This window comes from Tupaia chinensis, unplaced genomic scaffold (assembly GCF_000334495.1).
Source record: "Tupaia chinensis unplaced genomic scaffold, TupChi_1.0 Scaffold143333_1, whole genome shotgun sequence".
Classification (NCBI taxonomy): domain Eukaryota; kingdom Metazoa; phylum Chordata; class Mammalia; order Scandentia; family Tupaiidae; genus Tupaia; species Tupaia belangeri.
In genome coordinates this window covers 303,232-328,832 of record NW_006203177.1, presented here as the reverse complement: position 1 = coordinate 328,832, position 25,601 = coordinate 303,232, and the positions used below count along the sequence as shown (strand labels likewise).

The 25,601-nt window shown below is 40.4% G+C and overlaps 1 protein-coding gene across 2 annotated transcripts; it reads right to left on the bottom strand.

The window, feature by feature from the left end:
- Nucleotides 1-557: 557 nt before the first annotated feature.
- On the bottom strand, nucleotides 558-25,568 carry SKIL (SKI like proto-oncogene). Of its 2 annotated transcripts, XM_006163856.3 has the most exons (7): nucleotides 25,125-25,554; nucleotides 22,662-24,417; nucleotides 9,589-9,686; nucleotides 7,365-7,597; nucleotides 4,411-4,652; nucleotides 3,668-3,892; nucleotides 558-2,799 (listed from the first exon to the last, which is right to left on the bottom strand). In XM_006163856.3, exons 2-7 carry the CDS (start codon nucleotides 23,757-23,759, stop codon nucleotides 2,641-2,643), a joined length of 2,055 nt encoding a protein of 684 aa, XP_006163918.1. In that variant the 5' UTR covers nucleotides 23,760-24,417; nucleotides 25,125-25,554; the 3' UTR covers nucleotides 558-2,640. The 2 variants fall into 2 exon arrangements, with proteins under 2 accessions (XP_006163918.1, XP_027622219.1); XM_027766418.1 differs by lacking the exons at nucleotides 558-2,799; nucleotides 3,668-3,892 and adding an exon at nucleotides 4,074-4,291 and having other exon boundaries at nucleotides 25,125-25,568.
- Between the last annotated feature and the right edge of the window lie 33 nt (nucleotides 25,569-25,601).

The following is a 25,601-nucleotide window of genomic DNA, read 5'->3' as shown; positions in this document are numbered from 1 at the left end:
TAGTGTTCCAAGTTGCATTTGTAAGTTAGGTGACGCAAGAGCCTCCTCACCGGGAAGTTTTACATTTACCATGTTCACAGAGTTGGTATTTTCCTCCTGACGCTCAAACAATAAAAACTTCCAAAATCCAAATTAAACATCACCGTCACCCACTAAGCTAATCCGCTCTCTCTGCCTTCTAAAGAGGCTCTAGCCAAACGTACAGGCTGTTCCTTTAACGTAGTTCGTTAAATATTTTTATATTTTTCCTAAAAATAATAATATTTTGACACCTGAGGGAGAATCTGCTGATCTGGTAAATTTGGCACACAAAAAACAAACACCAAAACAAACCATAAGCTAGCTCCCAACACACAAAATGAACATGCAAACAACAGAGCCCGTTTTATATGGGTATTTTAGCAGAGGCCACTTTTTAAAGTATTACAAAATCTCTATCCTGTATTCAAGCTATGTGGTACAGTTTAACTTAAAGTTACTTTTAACAGTCACAGATATATTTACAACTGGCTAAAAAACTATTTGCAAAGAAGTGAGAAACCTCTGGCACATCAATGTATCTTCTGAAAAATAAAGGCTACAGAATATTACGCGGCAAGTTTTCATTATGTGAAGGACCAGGGAAAAAATATATTTTTTACCCAATTGTGAATGAGAGTTTATAGTAATTTAACAGCTTAAGGATGCCACAGAATTTTAAAATAGCATATTTCAGAGAGTAAGCAATTTATTTTAGAAGTCTGGGGCTAAAACTTAAGCAAACTTACCATTTACTAAGGAACAGAAGCAGAAAGGTGGTGAGTGAACTAGAAAAATGAAATCATAGGTGCTTAGGTGTGTCTCCCAAAAAGCTGAGTTGTGACACAACTAATTCAAAACTGAAATGAACTAGTACATCTTAAATGGGATTTTCCTTTCTCCAGATCGAAATAAATAGTATTGGGAAGATACGTCATTTTTAACATGTTTCTGTGTGTCACTTTAACATTTGTTTCTTCTTGAGTAGATTAAGAATGAACACATCAAATGTCAGGATTAATATAGTAAAACTTAAAAGAAAATACACATTTAGAGAGTCCTCTAGTGAAGAGACCACATTTTGGGAAGTGTGAATATTCTTTTTTGGATATATGAGTCACATTAAACAAAATATGAAAATAACTGGTTAAATGATAACCTAGTAATTTTTGAAGTTCTGCACCATTAGAGTGTCCACTTCTACACTGGCAATAATTATTATATAACAAGAATCCTAATTTACCTTTAATATAAATTTAGCTCTCTTCAGTCATTTATATAGAACCTCAGGAGAGACTACGAGGACCATAAAGCTCATGGGACAATAATATCAGCTGATGGCAGTTTTCAGGAAACCTCCTCGAAACGATGCACACTTAAAAATTATACCTAGTATCTTTTAAGCCAAGAATTAACTAATATGAAATTTGCCATTAAAGAATGACAGTTTTCTGTGCAAGAAAAAAAAAAAGTGCAGCTGGTACCCCACCCCAACCAAACTACGAAATTCCTTTGTCATCTAAAAATGATCTGAACACCGTTTATAGAGATAACTAAATTGTCCTATATTAACCTATCATACACTATCAGCTGATGTAATTCCTGATTTCAGTATTACATAGTAATTGAAAATGGTCCATTCATGCAAATTATGATAAGACTTTTTACATTTAAACATACAAAAAATTCAAAATAACCTTCAAGGTGTTTAATATTTTACACTTTAAAGGAAAACAAATCCATTATATAAATTTCAGTAAGACCCATGACTACATATAAAAACTGTACAGGGGGGATTGTGGATTGTATAGAAATGAACGGTCCATCAATGGTATCAGTCTTCCTCAACATCAATAATTCCACACCACTATTAACAACATAAATAAAAGTTCAGAAATTATTACATTGTACTTTCTGAAGTTGCTGCATTAAAAAAAAAATTTCTAATATAGCCACGTTTAAACTCAGAAACAAAAGTAATAACCTCTTGTGGCAGTGCCTAACGACACGTGTTAGCCACCCCACTGTGTCCACGGACGTGCTACAACCGCATCAGGGAAACGCCTCTTACGAGGCATTCAGAACTGGTGGATATTCATTCCGCAATCTGAACAAAATAAAAGCAAGTTGTATTCATAATGAGGAGTATACTATACTAACTTAAAAAGGAGACCACATTAATGAGAAAAACGGAGATTCAACTCCTTGAGTAGCTCTATATATTTAAAACACGAAGTCGCCACTGTATCTAAAATTGAGTCTCAAATATGGATAACAAAACTGGCCACAGCTATTTTCTCTCATATAATGCAGCGTTTTAAAAAGTATACAGCTGTTACATTTGTATTAGAAATATAGGCAGATTATCTACTAGCTGAAACCATACAGTATCGTTACTAAGCTGATTGGAAAAAAAAGTACAAAGAAACATACATTTTCATTCATTTGGAAAATGTAAAAATTTATGTACTAATATATAATCTCTTCACTTTTCTGATCTACAAATGGATACAATGCCTAGTTATCTTCATGCAAGTAAGTTGTTCAGAATTCAATTACCAAAGCAAGCAACAAACAAAACACCCAGTCAGTAAATACACAGAGGAAACTCTTTAACCATTTCTATTCTTTAGCAGTCTTTGACGATTTCACAATCTGTAGCTTTAGCTCTTTGATCATCATCTCTAACTTCTGCCTTGCCTCTCGCTCCTGTCTGAGTTCATCCTGGAGCTCTTGCCTATCGGCCTCAGCATGATCCAGTCTCTGTCGCAATTCTGCCAACTGTGTGATGTAAAGGGCTGTGTCAGTTCTCATTCCGTTTTGTTTTTACATTTCATTTTCATATCATGGCAAAGACCTACTTTTAAATTACTTCCTGCAAAATGAACTATTCCCTGCGTACTCCAATGCCTTGCTGACCTAGTACGATCACTTTGATGTTCAACATGATGCTAAACTGAGGGAAAAGCAAAGGATGAAGCAGAATGCACACCTAGAGCACTCCCGTCATCCCCTATCCTGGATAACCCTCCGTCACAGCCCGCTTATGCTAGCTATTTGCTCACCTCTGAATTATAAGCTATTTTCAGTTTTTGTTTTTTGTAGTCAGTCCATGGTGCATGCACTCCCCAGAGAGGAAGGAGACACCCCAATCCCCCCCTCCATCTCTCCCTCTTTTTGGGATTTTGGGTGCGCATGCAGCACCTGGCATGTTCTCGTGCTGCCCGGTCTGGGACTCACACCAGGGTCGGCCAGTGAGATGCAGCTGACTCGCCCCCCCCGCCACTCCACTGGCTGGTCTGTGAGCTACTATTAACAGAAGGGAACTGCTTATTTTTGCTCCAGTACTTTTTAGCATCATGGGCAACGGTTTATGTTTATTAATATATTGATTACAAAATCCATATACTACATTAAAATAAGATCTAATATTATGAGAGCTAGAAATTAGAAATATTGGTAACTAAATTATAGAAACCCAATAAAAGTTCATAGAAAGGTCAAAAAAATCATCTTGGACTATAAATAAAGCATAAAGCTATGTTTCAAAAATATTTATTCTGCAATCTAGCCTAGTAAAATCAGCCTGGCCAAAAGCATCTCCATTTCCACGTTCAAAGAACACCATTACAGAGACAGACATTCTTACCTGAGCTGCATATTCAGCCTCTTTGTCTTTCTCTAGATTGGAATCACAGGTACATTTTTGCTTCATTACCTGTTCCAATTTTTTCTCTAAGTCTTTCTGTTCAACATAAAATTCTTCCATTCTTTGAGCATGTTCATTCTGCAAAGATTCAAGCTCTTTCTGTAAACTCTGCTGCTCTTCAGTGAGCTCCTTCATAGCTTCTGAACTACTCAACATTTCCACTTCCTGTAAAGAATCAATAACGAGGAACCAGCAGTTAGCGTAATGGCTATGTCACTGGACTCCCATGTAGTCGATCGCAGTTCGCGTCCTGGATCCAGTGGCTTAAAACTCACGCCGGGTGTAAGTTTGTGTGCGTGCCCAAGATCCGGAGAGGAGAACAGAGGAGAAGGGATTGCAGCGTGGCCATCCCCCATGGGGGGTGATTTCTCGCTTTCTGTCTCTCTGTCTCTCTCTGTCTGGTGAGCGCACGCGCTCTATAGCAAAAAAAATAAAAAAATAAACTCTCTCTCAAAAAAAAATCAATAACAATTTTACTTTACTTCCGTCACGTTAATTTCAGACAAGGAAAAAAAGAGGTCCCAAATGCAAGTAATCATCTTGAAAATGTGTTTTCTCTGAAACCTTAGAAGTATATGACAATTTTTGATTAGTGTACAAGTCTGCATAAGTTTAAGCACATTTGCATCATCTCATCTTGACTTAAGAACATGCACGACGGACTAGCACTTAGACAACTTTACCATCTGAAGTTGTTGCTTCTTTTGCAGAATCGAGTTCAGTTTCTCCTGCTGTCTTACGTAAGTTCTCACTACTTCTTCCATGATGGTTCCCTTGTCATCCTCACAAATGACGTCTTTGACAAGAAGCGGAGACGGAGCTGCAGCATCTCGGCCAACCCCCACCTTGCCTGTTTCTCTGGCTAAGCTGCCAGTGGTGGATTCAGATTTCTTTTTACTTGTAGGATTACTTGATATTGATGGATCTTTGACAGCAGAAAAAGACAAGTAATAAAATATGAATATCATTCTGTTAAAAAGTTACCAGAACAATTCATAAATGAAATTAAGAAAATGAATACATTTACAAATTTATTATTTTCTTTTTGAAATATTGCCAGAGGGCATGTATGCTTGCCAGAGAAAGACAGAAAGGAGAGGGAGAAAAGCAGCCCCCATGGAGTAGAGTCATGCCTCAGTCCCTTCTCCTCCTTTTCCCATCATGCCAGGATTCAGGGCACCCACGCACAGAAGACTGGCCTACTTCGCAAGCTCCTGAGCCTGGATTCGATTCATGTACTTGGCCATGTGCAGTCTGGCTCCCTTAATCAATGGCCATGAAGCCAACCCTCCATGGACAGATTTAATGAAGAAGAGTACTTAAGAAATAAGTTTAACAAACGTTGTATAAGACATGCACAATGACAACTACAAAATATCGTTGAAAGAAATGAAAAGACCTGGGGCAGCCAGGTTAAAGTGGCTAGATCCCACATGGTCAACTGAGCAGTTCAAGCTCCAGATGCAGGGGCTAGAAAAACATGCCAGGCACATGTATATGCATGTCCAGAATCAAATTAGAAAGCAGAAGAAGGCTCTTTCCCACTATACAAGATGGCAGGTGAAAAAGCTGCAAAGCAGGATCCTAAGGAGAAGAAACCTGAAGCCAAGAAGGTTGATGCTAGTGGCAAGGTTAAAAAAGGTGACCCCAAGGCTACAAAGCCCAAGAAGGGGAAGCCCTATTGCAGCCAAAAACCCGTCCTAGTCCAGGGCATCGGCAAATGCTCCCGATCTGCCATGTATTCCAGGAAAGCCATGTCAAGAGTAAATACTCAGCCACTAAATCCAGGATCGAAAAGAAAGAGAAGATTCTTGCGACTGTCACAAAGCCAGTTGGTGGAGACAAGAATGGTGGTTCCCAGGTGGTTAAACTGTGGAAAATGCCTAGGTATTATCCTACTGAAGATGTGCCTCGAAAGCTGTTGAGCCATGGCAAAAAACCCTTCAGTCAGCATGTGAGAAAGCTGCGAGCTAGCATCACTCCTGGGACCATTCTGATCATTCTCCCTGGACGCCACAGAGCCAAGAGAGTGGTTTTCCTGAATCAGCCGAGCAGTGGCTTGCTACTTATAACTGGACCACTGGTTTTCAATCGAGTTCCACTGCGTAAAATATACCAGAAATTTGACATTGCCACCTCCACAAAAATTGATACTAGCAAAGTAAAAATCCCAAAACACCTTATCAATGCTTACTTCAAGAAAAAGAAACTGCGGAAGCTCAGACACCAGGAAGGTGAGATCTTCAACACAGAGAAGGAGAAATACGAGGTTTCAGAGCAGTGCAAGGTTAACCAGAAAGCTGTGGACTCATACATTTTACCAAAAATCATAGCTGTTCCTCAGCTCCAGGGCAACCTGTGATCCGTGTTTGCCCTTACAGATGGAGTTTGTCCTCACAAATTGGTGTTCTAAATTTTTTGCCAAGAGCCTAATTAAATAACTAATAAAAAAAAAAAAAAAAAAAAAAAAAAAAGGAAAAAAAACACCAAAAAAAAAAAAAAAAAAAGGCAGAAAAAGACCTACTGAAGAAATATGGCAGCAAGGAAAAAGCAGGTAGGAAAAAAAAATTACTTGTAGTATGAAGCTATATGAAAGATAATTTTCAAAAAGTTTAGAGAAAAGCTGAATTAAAGTGTGAGTTGATTTTGGTATAAAAAAATTCTGAAATTCATGAAAATATTTTTCCTAATACGCATTTTCCACGAATTTTCTGCAGATCTTGCGTATACATTCTTCAGAACCTCTTCAGCTATCGCCATTCTAAAAAATGACAGAGTGGCTGGTGGTTGAGGTACTAGACTCCCACAGCTGACTGTGATTTGAGTCCCAGACCTGGCACCTTAGAAGTCATGTCAGGTGTGTGTGTGCCCAAAATCCCAGGAGGGAAATGGAGGAGTAAAGACTGTGGCATGGGCATGGCCATCGCCCCGGGGGGGTGATTTCTCTCTTCCTTCTCACTGTCTGTCTCTGGTGAGCACAAGTGCCCTATGACAAAACCTTTAAAAAAAAAAAAAGAGGAGCTGCCAGTTGGAGTGTTAGTTAAGGGCACTGGCCTCCCACATGACATGTTCAAGTCCTGGACCTGGCAGCATGCTTTCTCACTTTCTCTTACTCTGTCCCTCTTGGGTTGAATTTAAATAAATAAATAAAAGTTAAATATAATTAATTCTTTAAAAAAAAAAAAAGGATAGTAAGAGATTCAAAAAAAGTACCAGAATTTTTTTTTTTTTGGAGAGATTTTCACTGTAGGGCGCGTGCGCTCGCCAGACAGACAGAGAGAGACATAGAGACAGAAAGCGAGAAATCACCCCCCAGGGGGGATGGTCACGCCGCAATCCCTTCTCCTCCATTCTCCTCTCGGGATCTTGGGCACGCACGCACACGTGCCCGGCGTGAGTTTTAAGCCACCGGGTCCAGGACACGAACCGCGGTCGACTACGTGGGAGTCCAGCGACATAGCCATTACGCTAACTGCTGGTTCCCTAAAAAGTACCAGAATTTTGAAAGGTGGCATTTTTTTAGGTAAAAGCTTAAAACTATCTGAAAAATTAGTGTAAAGAGAAATTTTCTTTAAGACACTTAATAAATGGCTTTGTTAGATACTTGAGTATTTTAAATATTTCCCCAAATACTTACCTAAATGGCTATATAATTCTTTACTTGTTTTTAAGTCCATTTTTTCCTGTTCTTCAAGTGAGACATCTGGGTAAGATACTGCTTTTTGATGTTTAGCACTACCGTGAGGCTTGTCTGCCTGTCTTAATGTGGATTTACTTGCCTCCGTCTTTGCGACCTCTTTAGACTGTGCTACAGCAGAAGGAAGGGACACATTTGGAGCAACCACTTTATCACACATGTATAAGTAGTAGCTGAAAACAAAGAAAAACAAAATAAGACATATATTAATTATATTTAGGTAAAAAAATCAAAACATGTAATATGTATGTCTATAATTATACTTAATTATTTAACAAAACATAACAAAACAACTCAGAAAATCACAGAATCTTCTTCTAGAAATATTTGTTTTTCTTCAATTTGACCAGACAGAGAGAGTAAGAAAGCAAGTTGCCAGGTCCAGGACTCAAATCGTGGTCAGTCATGTGGAAGCCCAGTCCTCTAACCACCATACACCTGCTGGCCCCCTTTTCTTAGAAATTCTTAGAAAAGCTCAGCATGTTAGGCATTTAGAACAAGATTATGAGGAATTAGGCCAGCACCGGCACTGGACCCACGACCAGCTGAGCAGCTCAAGTTGCAGACCCACAGGCTTGAGATACATGCCAGGCGCGTGTGCATTTCCAAAACCCTGAGAGGGAAATGGAGGAGGAGGAGTTATAGTGAGGCCACCCCCCCGGGTGGTGATTTCTCATTTTTCTTCTTTCTCTACCTCTCTCTCTCGGGCAAGCCCACATGTCCTATAGCAAAACTTTTTTAAAAAGAAAAGAAAATGTTTTGAGGAATTACTGTTATTTAGATGCAATTTCTAAGTACCAAAAAGTTACTGGGAAAGAAAATCAGTGTTGTCTTTCTTTGAAACTCCCCATGAACTAAAAGCATGAGCACTTTGACAGCTCGTTGACAGCCCCGTAGCAGAGGTTCATCCCAGAGAGAACCACCGGTGTGCTGCTCTGGAGGCCCGTCTCTGCTACCCTCCCCGCAAGCACAGTCCCTGCCTCGCGGTATTTATCCCTTCTGTCTTTACTTTGTACAGCTTATTATTTTTGTTTTCTTGCATAAAAACATATGAAAATATTTGAAGATGATGGCTCCATGGCGTTTGATACCAAGTGTACCCATTCTGCCTCTGAGCTCTGTCCCAATTTTGCTCCGAGATCACATAAAATTGCTCAGTAAATCATCCAAGAGGCTCATGGAACAAACTGGAGCTACATGCTCAAGGACTCTCTTCTTCCCTCCCTCACTGCGGAGCATACATAACCTATAGGAAAATTTTAAAATATTAATAATAATAAATTAAATGATTTTTTTTTGCAAATAATGACATTTTAATGAAATTTACATTAGTTCAGAAAAATCTGGATGCATTCTAAGTCTGGGTTTCAAGATAAAGAATGGGCTTCCTTATCATAATAAAGGAGGGCAGGGAGTGGGGAGGGTGCAGTGCCGCACAGGGGGAGGACAGTCAATGGGCAGGATGGGAAACCCACACTTGGGATGGAAATTTCTGTTTAGTGGGATCCTAGAAATAGGTTGAAGTGAACCTTCGTTAATCACCATATTCTGGGTGCAACTGGATTTCTTACAGAAGTTGGTGAAATGGTTGAATTCTTAATTAAGGTTGAACAGAGGTTAAAAAAAATGAAACCCGCCCTAAGTGGTATGCTGTTAACAGAAATATAGTTCAATTACAGGAGAGGAACTAACTTAAACTGCAGTAACACTTCTGAGAGTCCTCTCTCCTCTGTTCCTTTTGGTAGCACTCTGTCTCCTATCCTGTGACTGCTAAGACACCATTCTCTCTCTTACTCTTCAACCCCAGTAAACTCCCAGTCCATCCCAGTCCCCAAACCAGCAGCTTTAAAACTCACTGCGGGCATTTGTGTGTGCATGCCCAAAATCCTGAGAGATGGAAGTGAAGGGGTTGTGACATAGACAGATCCCCTAGGGGTGATTTCTCTCTCTCTCTCTCTCTCTCTCTCTCTCTCTCTGTGTGTGTGTGTGTGTGTATGTGTGTGTGCGCGCGCACGTGTGTGTGTGTGCGTGTGTGTGTTCCAGCCAGTGCACATGCCCTACAGCAAACATCTCTCTAAAAAAATTAAAATTAAAAAAAAAAACAAGCCTATTCCTAGACTATCTGGCATACAGCAGATAAATGAATACATAAATAGCCACATACCTGGGGTGTAAAAATGAATGTGTCTGAGAACCAGGGTCGCCTTCCTGCTTTATAACAGGATACCAAGGCTGTAATTCCATTCCTGATGGTGCATCTGTCTGTAGAAAAATGTGGACAGGAAGAAGTTGATTGAGGGAAAAATGTAATGGTTAATTTTATGTATCAACTTGACATGGCCACTAGATAAAAAAAAAGGCTTCATTATTTAAGAGCTGGGCTCTAATAAGGCAGTCAACCTCAAGTATCATGTCTGTGCACTGAAACTCACAAAGCCTGCTACCCAAACCACTCAAGAACAGTTCTAAAAAGGATCACCAGAAATCATTCCACCCATTTCGTACTTACAGGTTAAGTAACAGTACCCTTCAAATGCCTGCCTCGGCCTCTACTTGCTGCTTCAGTCAGCTGGAGTATACCCTACTCCCACGGAGTCTGTTAACAGACTAACTAGGTAACATGCCGGAGCAATAACTGCTTTGCCAAATTAAACTTGAACCTCTGTCGGCACGATCAGTGAGCAGTATTTTCTTGGAAATGTGAAAAGCTTTGTTAGCACCGTAGGATGCACTATACCTGTAAGAAAGGAAAAGGAGGAAAAGCGGCCAGCAACACAGGGACCACCTGGGCTGAGGCTGGGAACAGGGCAGGCTCGAAGACGGTCAGAAAGGAGCGCTGAATTTTCTGAACCCCACTTCTGAGAGGCTACTATCCCTCCTGCGACTAGGCAAGGTGCCAGGGGCAAAGATGGCCTCATTCAAAGGGGAGTAAACACGGGCTGGGAGAGCCGCTGGCCGGGATGCTGGGAACACTGCGGGCCAGCCGGCCCAACACTTGGTTTAACACAAGAGACTAAGGAAAGGCCGCAGCCTCTCAGGTTGAACAGCTGTGACCGAAGCAGATCCACCCTAAACTGCCCATGGCTTGATTACAGAGCTCTCACTAACAGGGGTAAACCCACAAAGCGGAAGAGACCTGACAGGTAACCCACTGCCCCCTATAAAACAGGCTGAGAACAGAAAAGGAATTCCTTAGCGCACTGGAGTCCTACGTGGTCAACCATGGTTCGAGTCCCAGACCTGGAGGCCTGCTTTCCTGCTTTCCCTTTCTCTCCCTCTGTCTCTCTGGTCAAACTAAACAAATAATGATGATAATAAAGGAAATAATTTAAAATAATTATTGGGCAGGGCCAACTCCTGGTGTGGGGCTGAGATGGCTGGATCCCATGTGGTCGACTACAGATGGGAGTCAGGATGGGTAGCTGCTCAACACACACGCTGGGCGTGTGTGCAGGCACGCCCGAGAATCACGGAAGGAGCGGTGGGAGGGGGTGCGGCACGGCATCTCCCATGGGGATGCTCTCACGTTCTCCCTCCGTCTCCGTTCCTTGCAAGTGCATGCACCCGCTAGCAAAGTTAAGTTTTTTAAAACAACTTAAAAACAAACTCATTGGGCAAAAAATATAACAGACTAGTAAGATCACAAAATTACAGGGAAAAGAATAATATTTTACAAGGATTGTAAGGGCTAAATATTCAGTGAGGGTCTCTAAGACTACATGCAAAATTTTTTAAAATTCTGAACAAATAGTCTAAAGATTCTAACATATCTTACAATTTTGATCTAATATTCAGAATCTGCACATAATCAACTGCTCATTTATTTTAAAAAACCAATCACTTCTTACATAGCTTCTTAGCGACTGCTTAGTTCTAGTAGTAAATTATACGGGAACTAACTTCTAGCAACAGAAATGCTAAATGACAGCTGCTGGCTGACAGGTGACAGCTTACAGAGAGAGAATTATAAGACAGCAAACACAAAACTGCTTCAAAAAGCAAGACGACAGAAGGGCTTTAGCATAGGCCAGAACAAATCATTTACAGGCTCTCAACTGCCCCCTAGCCCCAACTCAACAGAGTAAGGAGGACTGTTTAAGGCTTACTACTGAGTCAACATGACAGTTAAATTACGGCCTCTATACCGCTTCGATTCAAAATTACAATATTTTAGAATTTACTGAAAAAGATGAAGTTTTAAGAAAATTAAGTGCTTAAAAGAGTCGCATAAAGGGCAGAACATTCTGTACCCCAACCGTATGTGACAAAGGTGTTAGTCAGTGGGCCCACCACGGTGGTGCCAAAGTAACCGAGAACACAAAAGCCCTACAAGAACAGAAGTCGTGTGGCTGGCCTAGGTCAGATCCCAGGTAGGCCTGAAAAACAGGCCCAGGGGACTGGAGGGCTGGAAAATGGGGTCACATGGTGAAAAGACCCTACTGAGGTTTTCTCTCTCTCATTAAAAAAAAAAAAAAGTATAATGAACATGGGTAAGTTCACTAACAAATGAGCAAATTCTAAGATCGCCTTGAATTAAATGAGACTCTTGTCTACAAGTCATTTGTTAAACTAATGATTTAGAAAAGTAAGAAAATTCCTGTTTGTAAATTTTGTTTTATTTACATTTACTAGGAAAATTCCTCTTTAAATCAGTCCAATGTCTGAAACATTTCTAGATGCACTGCTCAGGAAATAAACTGTTATCAGAGTTTTAAAATTACTAAAATAGATTTACCTATTTAAAGGTTTTCCATAATTAAGATACTGGAATCTCAAAATCTTCAGAATAGCAAGGAGATCCTAAAGTTCTTCAAAGGCCTTAAAATTGGACTAAATTCTGATCATTAAGTTAATTTCAAAACTCTGTAATTTGGCTTGCATGACAAAGTTTTCTTTTCCATTCATGATCTAAAACAGCATTTCTTTATTACAATGTCATTTCTACATGTCAGGTAATACTTAAAAAAAAAAAAACCCTAACTTGTTCATTTATTTTTAAGCGTTCATACCTCTTAGTTCCTATTCTTCATTTTCTGTTCTCCCACCAACTCAGTAACAGAGTTACAGATGAGGGGTTCTAAGGAATCTTCCTTAAAGATCATCTAATACAGTGCCCTAGCCAATGTCGGGATTTTCTATTCAAAATCCCTGATAAGTGGCTATCCAGCAGGCCTCTGCCTCAACAGCGGATGAGGTCAAGCATGTTTACTTTCAGTGCCTAGCACCATGCTTAGCATACAGCAGGGACTCAATAAATATTTGTTGAATCAATTCTGAAAGACAGCACAGCTTATTAATTCCCAGGGTAGCCTTTTACATGGTCACTCTGCTACCACAACACTCACTAAGACACTTTCTCTTTAACATTTAATAGCCTACTCCATCATACACCAAACCCAGCAGTCTGTTATCAGATACACAAATTAAATAATACAATGATGGGGAAAGACACGACATTAACCATGATAAAATGCTGGAAGTTAATTTTATCCAATACGCTGTGGTAAGCCATAAACACATCTACAACAAATTATCCTAAATGCACATTAAAAACAATTAAGAAAAGCCCAATGTTTATTAAACAAAACATTCACAGACATGCCAGATTTTCTCATTTATTCTGCATTTGTGTCAACATACAAATTAGGTTTTCAAAAAAAGAACAATTTAATTAAATGGCACAGCAGTAATGCTACTGATCAGGAATAAAAACTAGATAGCAAGTACGAACATCTCCTGCCTTTTAGCTTACCTTTCAGCATGGGAGTAATTTACTCTTTTGTGTATTTAAACATAAAGTAAAATACATTATACTTAGCAAAAGAGAAAACTAGATCATTTAGGAGCTTAAGGTAGAACCTTTACATGTTAAAAATGCTTTTATTGCCCATTTCTCCACTGGTATCCACCCTAAGAGGAACAGATGGCATTTTCATCTTGAACACATAAGCAACATTTCAGATATATTATTTTCACTCCAAAGGTTCTAAGTCAAAAACTTCCAAATAATGTCTATGTAAACAAAAGTTTAACAGTCCCAAAATGTATACTGAAAGAGTTCATTTACAATCATTAAAAATCAGGAAACATTTTAGAAAACTTTATCTAGATTTCTATACATTAGTTAGTTTTTTGTTTTTGTTTGTTGTTTTTTTCGGGGGGTGTACATGACCCTCTGACAATCAGATTTCCTAATAAAGAACCACTACATCTTGGTGATACGATGGCAAATAATTTAGAGATCTTGATTTGACTTAAAATTTTTTTTAATTTGTCACCACTTTTTAATTTTGTTACAGGACATGTGTTGGGGAAGCAAGAGGGAATGAATAAAACACCCCCCATGGGAAGGGTCACTTCACAATCATTTCTCCTCCTTTCGGGGCTTTGGGTATGCACACACACCTGGCATGTTTTTCAAGCCACTGGGTCCAGGACTCGAACCAAGTCATCAGCCATGTGAGAAGCATCCAGCTGCCTTAACCACCATGCCACAGGCTAGCCCTGTCACCACTTTCTAAGTACAAAAGTAAATCCACTTCCCCACTGCTATTCACACACAAATATTTCAGTTTGTACTAAAAAAATAAATACATGAACTTTAAAAATTCCAAGACTTGTTTTCAATAAACTTTGCTTTTATATGGCACTCTAGTTTTTAATTAAGCAGCATGTTAATATAATGATCTTTAATTAAGTTCTAATGACAAACATTAATGAACTAAATAAACCAAGAGAATGCCTCAAAATACTGGTAGAATTTCCAAAATCCAAACAAAAACTAAAAGTAAGACTTTTTAAAAATGTATAGGGCTCCACATGGCTGAATTGCATAGTTTGAGTGCTAGATCCAGCACCTTGAGAAAAATGCCAGGCTCATGGACACACTTGCCTCCAATTCTGAAAGGACAGAGAAATGGGGCCGAAGAGACTGGGGCATGCCCACTCCTCATGGGGTGGGGGGGGAATATCACTTTCTCCCTCACACTCTCCCTCCCTGAGCACATGCACCCTCCAGCAAATTAAAAATAAATAAATAATGTTTAAATGCCGAAAAAAAAATTTAAAATAGAATTTAAAACTTGCTAGAAATAACAAGGATTAATTTTAAAATTTTTGTGTTCATGAAACAATAAACAGTAGTGAATTGGGAAGTTCCTAATGACATGTCTCCAGAGGACATGAAATATAATGAATACCGGGACCAGCAGATGGAGTAATGGATATGTTGCTGGACTCCCATGTAGTCGACTGGTTTGAGTCCCGGAGCTGGTGGCTTAAACCTCATACCAGGCGTGTGTGTGTGCCCAAGATCCTGAGAGGAGAATGGCAGAGAAGGGAGTGCTGCATGGTCATCCCTCCTGTGGGGTGAATTCTCACCTTCTGTTTCTGTCTGTCTCTCCAGTGACCACACATGCCTTACAGAAACAATCTCTCAAAAGTATATATATTTTTTAAAAAAGAAATATAATGAATGTTAAATGCATGTTACTTTGTACTAGTCCAACATAAATCGTTAACAACCTTACCGAACCCCACTTGACTGGATATGCAGCACAGAACTCCTTAGAAATAAAGCAAATATAACGGTCAGGGTCTTTTTACTGTGCATAATACTAAGACATGCAAGTAGTCAATAAATGATTTCAGAAGTACATAAAAGACACCTCACCAGGCAGCTGCCGACAACTCTTACAGAAAGAAACCGAAGCCCTCTGTGCAGTATCAGGTTTTGTCAGCACTTGCAACATGATGTGAATGAGTGTTTCAACAACTGAAGTGGAATAGTGTTACAAGGCAGTGAATAGCTACTTACTAGGTTTTTAAAGCTAAGTCCTGTGCCTCACTTCATTGTAACCATTAGGAGTAATCAACCTAGTGCAAAACTGGGACCATCTGATCTGAGCACCTGAACAGACGTATGACAGGATCACAGACAGACCTTCGAGAATCTCGCCAAGGCCTGCTGCTCCCAGTCTGGAAGATCACACTCATCACCGACCTCCCAAAGTCAATATAAGGTCGCAAGGGCTTAGAAATGCTCACAGGAAATGCAAAGGCTCCAGTTCTTACATAAGTACAACTACTACCTTAAATCCTTCATGGAACCGGAGCAAGGTGAAGCTGGTAATGTTATCACTCCCTTCAGAACTTGAAGAAAAAGGAACATAGAAATCCTGTCAATTTCTGGGACTTTTCAAAATAAAAGATTTCTATAGTGAATTTCTGTGGTGTCTAATCCCTTTAATGGTAGTATTGCACCTACTTGGAAATACAAATGTCGCCTTTTCATTGAAATATTTGTCAAATATTTTAATGTGCGTAAGTGTATTCTATCTCATTTTTATCCTTTTTTTAATGATCCTGGATTATTGCGGCCTTCAAATAATGTAATTGGCAGTATCAAAACAGGGATTAGGACCAGCAAATGGCAGGGAGACTGAGGCAGCTGGGTGTGGGACAGATGGCTGACGGCTCAGTTGAGTCAGGGGTGTGTAACGCATACCCAAAATCCAGCGAGAGGGGAATGGCGAAAGGACTATGTGGCTAGCCCTCGGGGGTGTTTGCTCACCTTTGCTCTCTGCTGAAGTCTCATCCTCTATTGCGATTTTCTTTGAAAATGGAGATTAGTAAGACTCAATGTATTCTATTTTCTATTTTATTCCATTTCGTGCATTTAAAAAAAAAAGTGGGGATGACCCAATTAAACTGATTTCATTTAATCCTGGTCTTTCTCAATGGGGAGTCTCAAGAGAATTAAAAATGCCCACGGCATCCATTCTAAAAATTAAACTCCCTCAAGTCCATCCAGAATAGTACCATGGACTCTCCTTAGAAGAAACCGTCAACCATATTCCATTTATTTTCTGGAGGGCTTAATTCTGTCCTTGCAGAACTCCGGAGGAGAAAGCTTCCCAAGATAACAAACTGCAGTTTGAAAAACACTGCTATGTCGTTGGACCGAAATCATTATTCCAGCAATGTAGTCCTGTACTGATAATACCTATGCACCCCAGGGGTGCTTCTGCACAGATTCTAAGGATTAAGTCCATAAAGACATAAATTTCGGAGGCAGAGCTCACTCTGCAATGAGATTACCTGGCAACTGTGCTTTCTTTGAAATTTTCTAGTACTTACTATAGTGGTCTATATTGTTTGCATAATTACAAAAAAACTTTTTCTCTAAGAGGTTTATTGTTTTGCCTTGGGGCATGTGCACTGAGTGGAGAGAGACAGAAATGGTGACAAGGAAAGAGAAATTGGGGGGCTTCCATTTTCCTCCCAGCATCTTGGACAAGCAGTCCCTCCAGGTCTCAAAGGGTCTCAAATCGCAGTCAGCCATGAGGGAGTCTAGCAACATAACCACCATACCACCTGCTGGCCCCCCTAAAAACACGTTTTTAAAAAGATTTAATTTATTATTATTATTATTATTATTATTATTATTATTGTCATTTTAATTCACTAGAGAGAGAGAGAGGGAAAATAAGAAAGCAAGCCACCAGGTCTGGAACTCAAACTGTGCTTAAGGGAGCGCCTTAACCACCATGCAGCCTGCTAGACCCAAAAAAAAACTCTTTAAACACAGAGTATTAAAACCATAAAAGCTCTAGTATTACTCTCAATTTTTTAAAGATTTATTTATTTAATTCTGCTTTTTGTGGGTTTTTAAAAATAATTATTTTATTTAGCTTTATTTATTTATTAAGTTAGTTACTTTAATTTGCCCAGAGAGGAAAAGTACTCAAACCACAGTCGGCCATGAGGGAGTGCAGCACCTTAACCACCACGCCACCTGCTGGCTCCAATATTTGTTAGTTTTTTATTTGACCAGAGAGAAAGGGGATGGGAAAAAGCAAGCCGCCAGGGTCCAGACTTGAACTGTGGTCAGCCATATGGTAATCCAGTGTCTTTTACCACTATACCACCTGCTGATCCCATACGAAAATGTTCTTTAAAGAGTCTCTTAAGTTTTACGGGACCAGCAGTAGCTGGACTCCAACTACTCGGCCATGGTTTGAGTCCTAGATATGGTGGTTTAAACTCATGCCCAAGATCCCAAAAGGAGAATGGAGAAGGGATTGCGGCATGGCCATCTCCCCTGGGGAGTGATTTCTAGCTTTCTGTCTGTCTGTCTCTTTCTGGTGAGCCACACGCCCTGTGGCAAAAACCTCTCAAAAAAAAAAAAAAAAAGTCTCTTAAGATTTATTCCTTGTCCCCCAAAAATATGCAAAATATGTACTTCTAATGTTTTTGAAATCTTAAAATAAATTCAGTATCACACATAAAAACAAAATGTTGCTTTGTTTTAAAATTAAACCCACCTTTTTCCTTACGAATTACTGGAATAAGACTTTGCTTTTTTTTTTAATTTTGCCAGGAGGTGCAGGTGCTTTCCGAGGGGTGGGGGGTGGGGGGGGGAGACAACGACACAACCCCGATGGGGGATGGTCACGCCACAATCCCTTCTCCATTTCTACCCCATTTTGGGAGTTGGGACATGCATGCACATGGAACCAGTATTTTTTTTCAAGCTACTAGGTCTGGGACTCAAACCATAAAATCAACCACATGAGATCCGGCCACCTTACCCACCGTGCCACTGGCTGGCCCAAGACCTTTCACTGCCTTGTCCAAACCTTTAGTAGGTATCTACCGCTTTCCAGATTTGGAGAATAAAAAATGAACTCCTGTTCTAAGTGGTCTCCATGTAGTCTTTACATATCTATTTCTATGACTCAGTGCTAAGTAGAGAAATCATGAAAATAAACTTTAAACTAATTGTATCTTTCCTACTCATCCTCTTTCTGATTGACATGGTGCTAAAATACCATACTTAGTAACTGAAGGAAACCCACCTTAAAAACAATGTATGGTTTAATTATATATTATTTTGCTTTTTATATACTAATAAAATCCTTCAATTTTCTGTAATATGAACTCCCAGGCAGACCAAGTTCTGTATGTGGACAAGATACACTTCAATCATTGCTGACACCATTCCCAAACTCGTCCTACCCTTTACATAACAAGGTTCAACTTCCACAACCACTTGCTGCTCCCAGAATTCAAAAGGGATTGAAATTAACCCAATTCTTCATCACTTACTTATTCTTTTATTTTTTTAAGAGAGATTTTTGCTATAGGAAACATGAGCTCACCAGAGAGACAGAAAGCAAGAAATCACCCCCGCTGGGGGTGAGCCACACCACAATCCCTTCTCCTCCATTCTCCTCTCAGGATTGGGCACGCACACATGCCGCATGCATACCGGCGTAAGTTTAAGCAGGTCTGGGACTTGAACAGTGGTCAACTACGTGAGAGTCTAGCAAGGTAACCATCAGGCCATCTGCTGCTCCCCAGATGGTGCCACTGTTAACCAAACTATGGCACATTTAGTTTCAATTAAATAACTTAATCTACTACCTTCTCTTTTTTTTTTTTAAGAATTATTTTATTGGGACCAGCAGTTAGCATAATGGCTATGTCGCTGGACTCCCACGTAGTCGACCATGGTGCGAGGCCTAGACCCAGTGGCTTAAACTCATGCTGGGTGCATGTGCATGCGTGCCCAAAATCCCAAGAGAAGAATGGAGGAGAAGGGATTGAGACATGGACATCCTCCCTGGGGGGTGATTTCTTGCTTTCTGTCTCTCAGTCTCTCTGTCTTTCTGGTGAGCGTATGCACCCTATAGCAAAAACCTCTCAAAAAAAAAAAATTATTTAACTTCATTTATCCATTTATTTACTTATTTTAATTTGACCAGAGAATAGAGTGAGTGAGTGAGAAAAAGTGAGAAAGCCAGCCACCAGGTCCAGGGAAGGGACCAGCAGATGGCATAATAGTTATGTTACTTGACTTCCACATGGCCAATGGCAGTTTGGGTCCTGGACCCAGAGCTTTTGAAAATGGAGAAGGAATTGCAGAGTGGCCATCCTCCCTGGTTGGGAAGGGATTTTTCACTTTCTGTCTCTCTGACTCACTCTGTCTCTACAATGAGCATATGCACCCTAAAGGAAAAAAATCTCTCGCTAAAACAAAAAAAAAAACCACTTCATCATGATTCTCAGATGTTTTTCACATACACACAGTATAGGAAAATTAAGCAAAGTAGTTTACCTCCAAAATGCATATTTCAGAGTAACAAAGATTGGAGCAAAAATATATGGCAAATAATATAGCCATCTACCCACATGTGAGGACAGAGGTCTCCGGGTCCCCATTAGTTTGGGGCAAGGTATCATAAATAGCAAAATATTCATGTGTCAAAAATACAGGACCTCTGAGCGTGAATTCCAGCACCAGGCAAGCCCTGCTGTGAGCACCTTCTATGCCTGGGGTACTGGCCTGAAGCAGACCCTGCTCTAAAATCAGTTCATTACTATACTTGTAGAGTATAACCTTGTCTAGTAGTCATGGGCAAGGAATTCTGATGTGCTGACCTTTTGGAAGGAACAAACAGTAAACTACTTTAAATGAGACTGTAAAATTATTATCATCATTGGGCTTCAGAAGCAAGCCAATGTCTGGGGCCGGCAGGTAGCGTGGTGGCTAAGGGTGCTGGACTCCCACACGGCCAACCATGGTTCAAGTCTCGGACCTGGTGGCTTGCTTTCTCACTTTCCATCTCTCTCACTCTCTTTTGATTCTGTCTCTCTCTGGTCAAATTAAGATAAATAAATAAAATTAATTTTTAAAAAAAGAAGCAAGCCAATGTCTTGAAACTAGTTTAACTTCATTTCCCTTCAAACCATCAAGGTGCCATAGTAAAGGCACCAAATCGCAGGCTCCAGACCAAGCGCGAACTCTACTATAACATCAGTGAGCTGCTTAATATGCTTCATTCGTTTTTTGTTGTTATTTTTGGGTTTTGTTTGCTTGTTTGTTTGTTTTCTGTAAAATAGAAAAGGCAGAGGTATTTCAAGGAACCAAAACGAACAGAAGAGGTATGGTCTACAGAGCAGTAGTTAAGTCCTGTGCACTGGGAGCTGGATCCCTAATGGCCTACTGTAGTTTTAAGCCTTTAAAAAATATGCTGGGCGCATGTGTACGTGCATGGAGCACCCTGAAAGAGAGGAGAAATGGAAGGAAAAAACTGAGCTGCACCATGACCTCTGATTTAACCTCTCTCACTCTCTGGCAATAAATGTAACCATGGAAAAAGTAATAGGGGCTGCCCAGTGGCATGGTGGTTAAGGGTGCTGGACTCCCACATGGCCAACCGTGGTTTGAATCCCGGACCTGGTGGCTTGTCTTCTCTCTCTCTCTCTCTCTCTCTGTCTCTCCCTCTTGAGCACATGTGCCCACACACACACACACACACACACACACACACACACACACACTCTCTGTCCCTCTTTGGTCAAATTAAAAAATTTAAAAATGAATAAAGTTAAATAAAATAATTCTTTAAAAAAAAAAGTAAAAGTTATTAAACGAAACACGGCAAATCTTTTGTTCTAAGAATTGATTAAAACTATATAAGTAAAATTGCTCAAGAGAAATGCTTGCCACATTTGAAACAAGTGCTAAGTGTTAGGTATTGCTATTATATATCAAGTTTAATCAAGTAGTAAAACATACAAAATAATCAGATCAACAAATAGAATATTTAATAACCCAAATTTTGTCCATTACCCTGGCATTCAAACCCTTAGTTAGAACAACAACTTTAGGGACCAGCAGAAGGCTTGGTGGTTAAGGTACTGAATTGCAACTGGCCAACTCCGTACTACATGTGCCCTAAGACAAAAACCTTAAAAAAAAACAAAAAAAAATGGAGGGTGTATGTGTGTGTGGAAATTTTAGCCTACCGGATAATGCAGTGAAAAGGATAGTTATGTTTAAGATCTCTTTGCCAATCTTTTTTTAAAGAAATTTTTGCAGGCTGGTGGGTGGCGTGGTAGCTGGAGGCACTGGATTCCCACATGGCCAACCATGGTTCAAGTCCAGATCTGGCAGCTTGCTTTCTCCCTTTCCCTTTCTCTCCTCTCTCTCTGGTCAAATTAAAAAATAACAACAAGTGAAATTAAATAAATCTTTTTTTTTTTTTTTTAAAAAGACGTTTTTGCTATAAGGCACATGTGTTCACTAGAGAGAAAAAGAGAAAGTGAGAAATCATTCATGCCACAATCCCTTTTCCTCCATTCTCTGCTCAGGATTTCGGATATGCCCACATACACTAGGTGTTTAAAACCACCTGGTCTGGGACTCAAATTGCAATGGGCCATGTGGAAGTCCAGTGCCTTAGCCACTGTGCCACCTGCTGGCCCTGCTAATAGTTTTGGGTTACCATTTTGTTCATCTAAAATACTCTTCTTTAGGCAAGCTCTAAGTCGTAATTTCTAAAAATCCTCTCAAAATAAAAAAAAAAGGGTTCCTAGAATCACAATATTTTTCTTTTCCATTAGTTTCCCATTGTGATCAAGCTTGAAAATTCAAGCTAAGCAATGTCAGAAATCACAGGTGTATCTTTGAGAAGTGCTGTTTAGATCCCACCACCAGAACTGTTGTGGCTAGCCATTACACCGTTTGCAAGTGGAGATAACACCGAAGTGTAAACTATCGTAAGTTCTAGGAAAACAACAGATTTAGTAGTCAGCAGCAGGACGTGTGAAATGAGGAGACAGAACAAAGAAGCCCCAACCCCTCCACTCTCTAGTCACAAAATTCTGGGAAAGCCACTTGGCTTCTCTGAGCCACGTCCTATCTGTAAAATGGAAATAATGCTACTTCCCTCACAAAGTTCTTTGGAAGGTCCGATGAAAAGCATACAGGGAAGCACTTTACAGACAAAAAACTGCAATACAAACAAATTCTCAATACATTGATGAGTATTTTTTGTCACTCCAATCAGCACTGAATTTCTTTTTTTTTGGTGGGGGGAGGAGGTTTTTGCTATAGGGCGAGCATGCTCGCCTGAAAGACAGACAGAGAGACAGAATACAAGAAATCACCCCCCAGGGTGGGATGGCCACACTGCAATCCCTTCTCCTCCATTCTCCTCTCAGGATCCTGGGCATGCACGAATACGCACCCAGCATGAGTTTAAGCCAAAGCCACCAGGTCCAGGACTTGAACCGCCATGGGAGTCCAGAGACATAGCCATTACGCCAACTGCTGGTCCCAGCACTAAATTTCTTAACATATAGGTTATGTGACACTGTAAATACAGAATTTTGTTTCCAAATAAACCACTCCCAATACTTAAAATTACTATTTTAAAAAATACTTGCCTTAGATTGAGTTCTCTTCGCATTCCTCATGCTAAATTTCTCCTTCATCTCTTCTAACATGATCTTTAGTTTCTTTTCTTCAGGTGTCCCTAAGTATTTTTGGTTCACATGAAGATAGCAATGCCATTTGGCTGATTCAAAGCCCCAATGGCAAGTTCTTTTGTCAGGCGACCTGTGAGAATGCATTACAAATGTCTGGGGTGCAAACATTCCACAGCACTCTAGACACTGAATACATGGAGCATCAGGCTGGACATAAAACTGGGGTGCAAAGAGACCCTGACATTTGCCCAAGCATTCATGTTCCACTTCAAAGGCACTGCCAGTTTCCTTTAACTGGGCCAATGAGTTTTTTGCAGGAAGTATGCTTCCATTTTGAGGAAAAGTCCGTGGCCTCAGCAAAGCATTACATAGTCTTTGAGCATCAGTTAATGTGATCAGCCCACAAGACGGAGCATTGAATGGAAGTATTCCCAGGACCTTTAAGATATGAAGCTGGTCTGAAGTACACCTTGAACAGTATATGTATAATTCATCACACACTGTATTTATTTGCTGTAGTGAAAATTCTCGGAGAACAGAATTTAAGACTTGGGGTAAACACAGTCTCTTTTCTCCACCAACTTGAAAACAGGAAATAGACTCCCCTTCCAACACCGTCTGGGTGAGTTCTGTAGAACTATCAGAAGGAATGAGCAGTGGGCCAGGAAGAACCTGAGGAGATGGAAGAGGCAGAAATACAGTAGGAGACATGCTTTCTTGCGAATACCGTGCAGAAAATGCTGCTGGTCCACCCAGAGAGCTCTGACTACTTAAATGGAATTGTGCCAATGTATGTTTCAAACTCGGATTTAAGTTTAATGGTTCAGGTACAGAAGAACATGTTCGCTTGACGTGTTCTCCAGCAATTTCCACTGGTGCTTCTCCATAGTCATCCACGTGTTCCTTCTTCACCGCTGGCAACTTGTTTAACAGTTTTCCATTTGTATGGACGTCGATCATCATTTTCTTTGCTGGAGGGCTGCCATCATCTCCCACCCCCTTCATTTTTTTACTTGAACCCTGAACCAAGGAAAAATTCGTCTGTAGGTTTTCCATTGCTGCACTACTGTATTAAATAATCAAGTCTGAGAATTGCATTTTTATTTAGTTGCTTATTTGAAAAGAGAAAAGTGATGTGTACAAATACTTATGTTAACTTCTTTTTACAAAATGTAAATTTCCAAAAGGAGATCATAAATAACTACAACTTGGTGTGGGTCCTGTTTATGTCGTAGTATAATTTCACTGCAAATCCTGTAAAATGTCTTGTTTTGCCTCTAAAAATACTGTGATTTTAAAAGCCACCTCTGAAGAAGCCTTTGTTTTCTTGAATTCTTCAGGTATGCGTGTTAAAATAAAGTTACCAATTTCTTAATTTAAAATGCCCATGTTCAATGCAATGGTTTGGATTATTTGTTTTTCCTTTTTAGGCAAAACGTGGAAAGTTTATGCCATTACTTGTGTTAGAAAATCTAGATTCAAACACAAGTCAAAATGATGCAACCAAATTTAATTTTTGCCACCAAAGACACCAAGAGGGAGTATCTCCTCTAAAAATGATGGTGTGTTGGTCTGCAATAAAAAAATGCTGTGTAAATCTTCACACCAGTAAGTGCCTGTGGCTTCATTTAAAATTCTGCAGTCAAAAATTACACATAATGAAAACTGCTCAGGTTATCTTCAAGAATTACAGTTCATTCTTCTTTTAAATAATCTGGAAGAGAAGGGGGTTGGGAGAGAGTTATATTTGAATTTGTTCCAGAGGCCAAAGGGTCAGAGTGAAATTCTTAATCTTAAACTGAGCTCACTTTACCAAAGGTGACACTTAAGTAATTTCTTTAAGGCTAACACTGAGAAGAACCTTCATTTAACTAGGAAAGCAATTCGGAAGATGGATGAAGGGAGCAATAATTTCCCTCAAAAGGAAGAATTCAGAAAATAAAGAACCTTGTACAAATTATATCTAAAACTCAGTACCAAAGGCTGTCTCAGCTATGCCATTTTAACTAAAACCAATCCATGTACTTCCTCTCCTAATTTAAAAAAGAAACACCAGTTTCATCCAAAAATACCAGATATCTACCATATGCAACTAAGTTACAAGCTCAAGAGCATTCATTCACATAGTTAATATATGCTATTTTTCGGGGATGACTACAGGCAAACATTAACTTTCCCTTTAAAAGGTTAGTGAATTTGCCTAATGTAAGCCAAAAGACAGAGACTCCTCGCCTGGGAATCTCCATCCTCGAACAAGACCAATGCGGGACAAAAAGCACCAGGCTCACAGACCTCACAAAGAATGCAAATGGAGGAAGAGAGAAAAAGAAAAAATTCTTCTTCCACTTCCTTCTTGAGAAAACACCCAAAAGAGATTCAACAAATAGAAAATGTTGCTTCCAAAAACTCCCACTGATTTACCTTAAAACAGACTCTGGATATTAAGAGCGAAGGCCACCGGCCACCGTACTGGCTGTCGCCTACAGGAGGAACACCTCGGCCCACGCAGGCCAAGGCAGAGAGCAGGAGGCATGACCTAGAACGGGGAGCCCGGCACCCTGACGTCCTCCGCCCACGAAAGCCGCCCACCCGCCTCTCACCCGAGAGGGGGAAGGACGAGGAACCTGGGACGTCTGGAGGTGTGCAGGGGGTGGAGGGAAGCAGGGGCCACCCCGCCCCTGCGCCTGGGATAACCCCGAGCGCCCTCCGCACACCGCCCCGCTGCTGGGGCCGCGGGGAGGACAGTGGAAATCCCCCGCGCACCCTCTCCCCGGGAAGTTCTCGGGTGTTACCCCGGCGCCCCTGAACTGCCCGCCCTGGCCGGAGACAAGAGGGCACCGCGGGCAGGTCGGCGCCTACCCGGGTCCCCGCGCAGCTGGCGCCGACGACCGGGTCGAG

What these genes read in the sequence shown, in the direction of transcription:
- SKIL (XM_006163856.3), bottom strand. Translation starts at nt 23,759, where the DNA reads ATGGAAAACCTACAGACGAATTTTTCCTTGGTTCAGGGTTCAAGTAAA. An exon ending in CATTCATTTTTACACCCCAG is followed by an intron (nt 7,598 to 9,588) that starts GTATGTGGCTAT and finishes CTTTGTTTTCAG; the next exon opens with CTACTACTTATACATGTGTG. An exon ending in AGAATTATATAGCCATTTAG is followed by an intron (nt 4,653 to 7,364) that starts GTAAGTATTTGG and finishes CTGCTGTCAAAG; the next exon opens with ATCCATCAATATCAAGTAAT.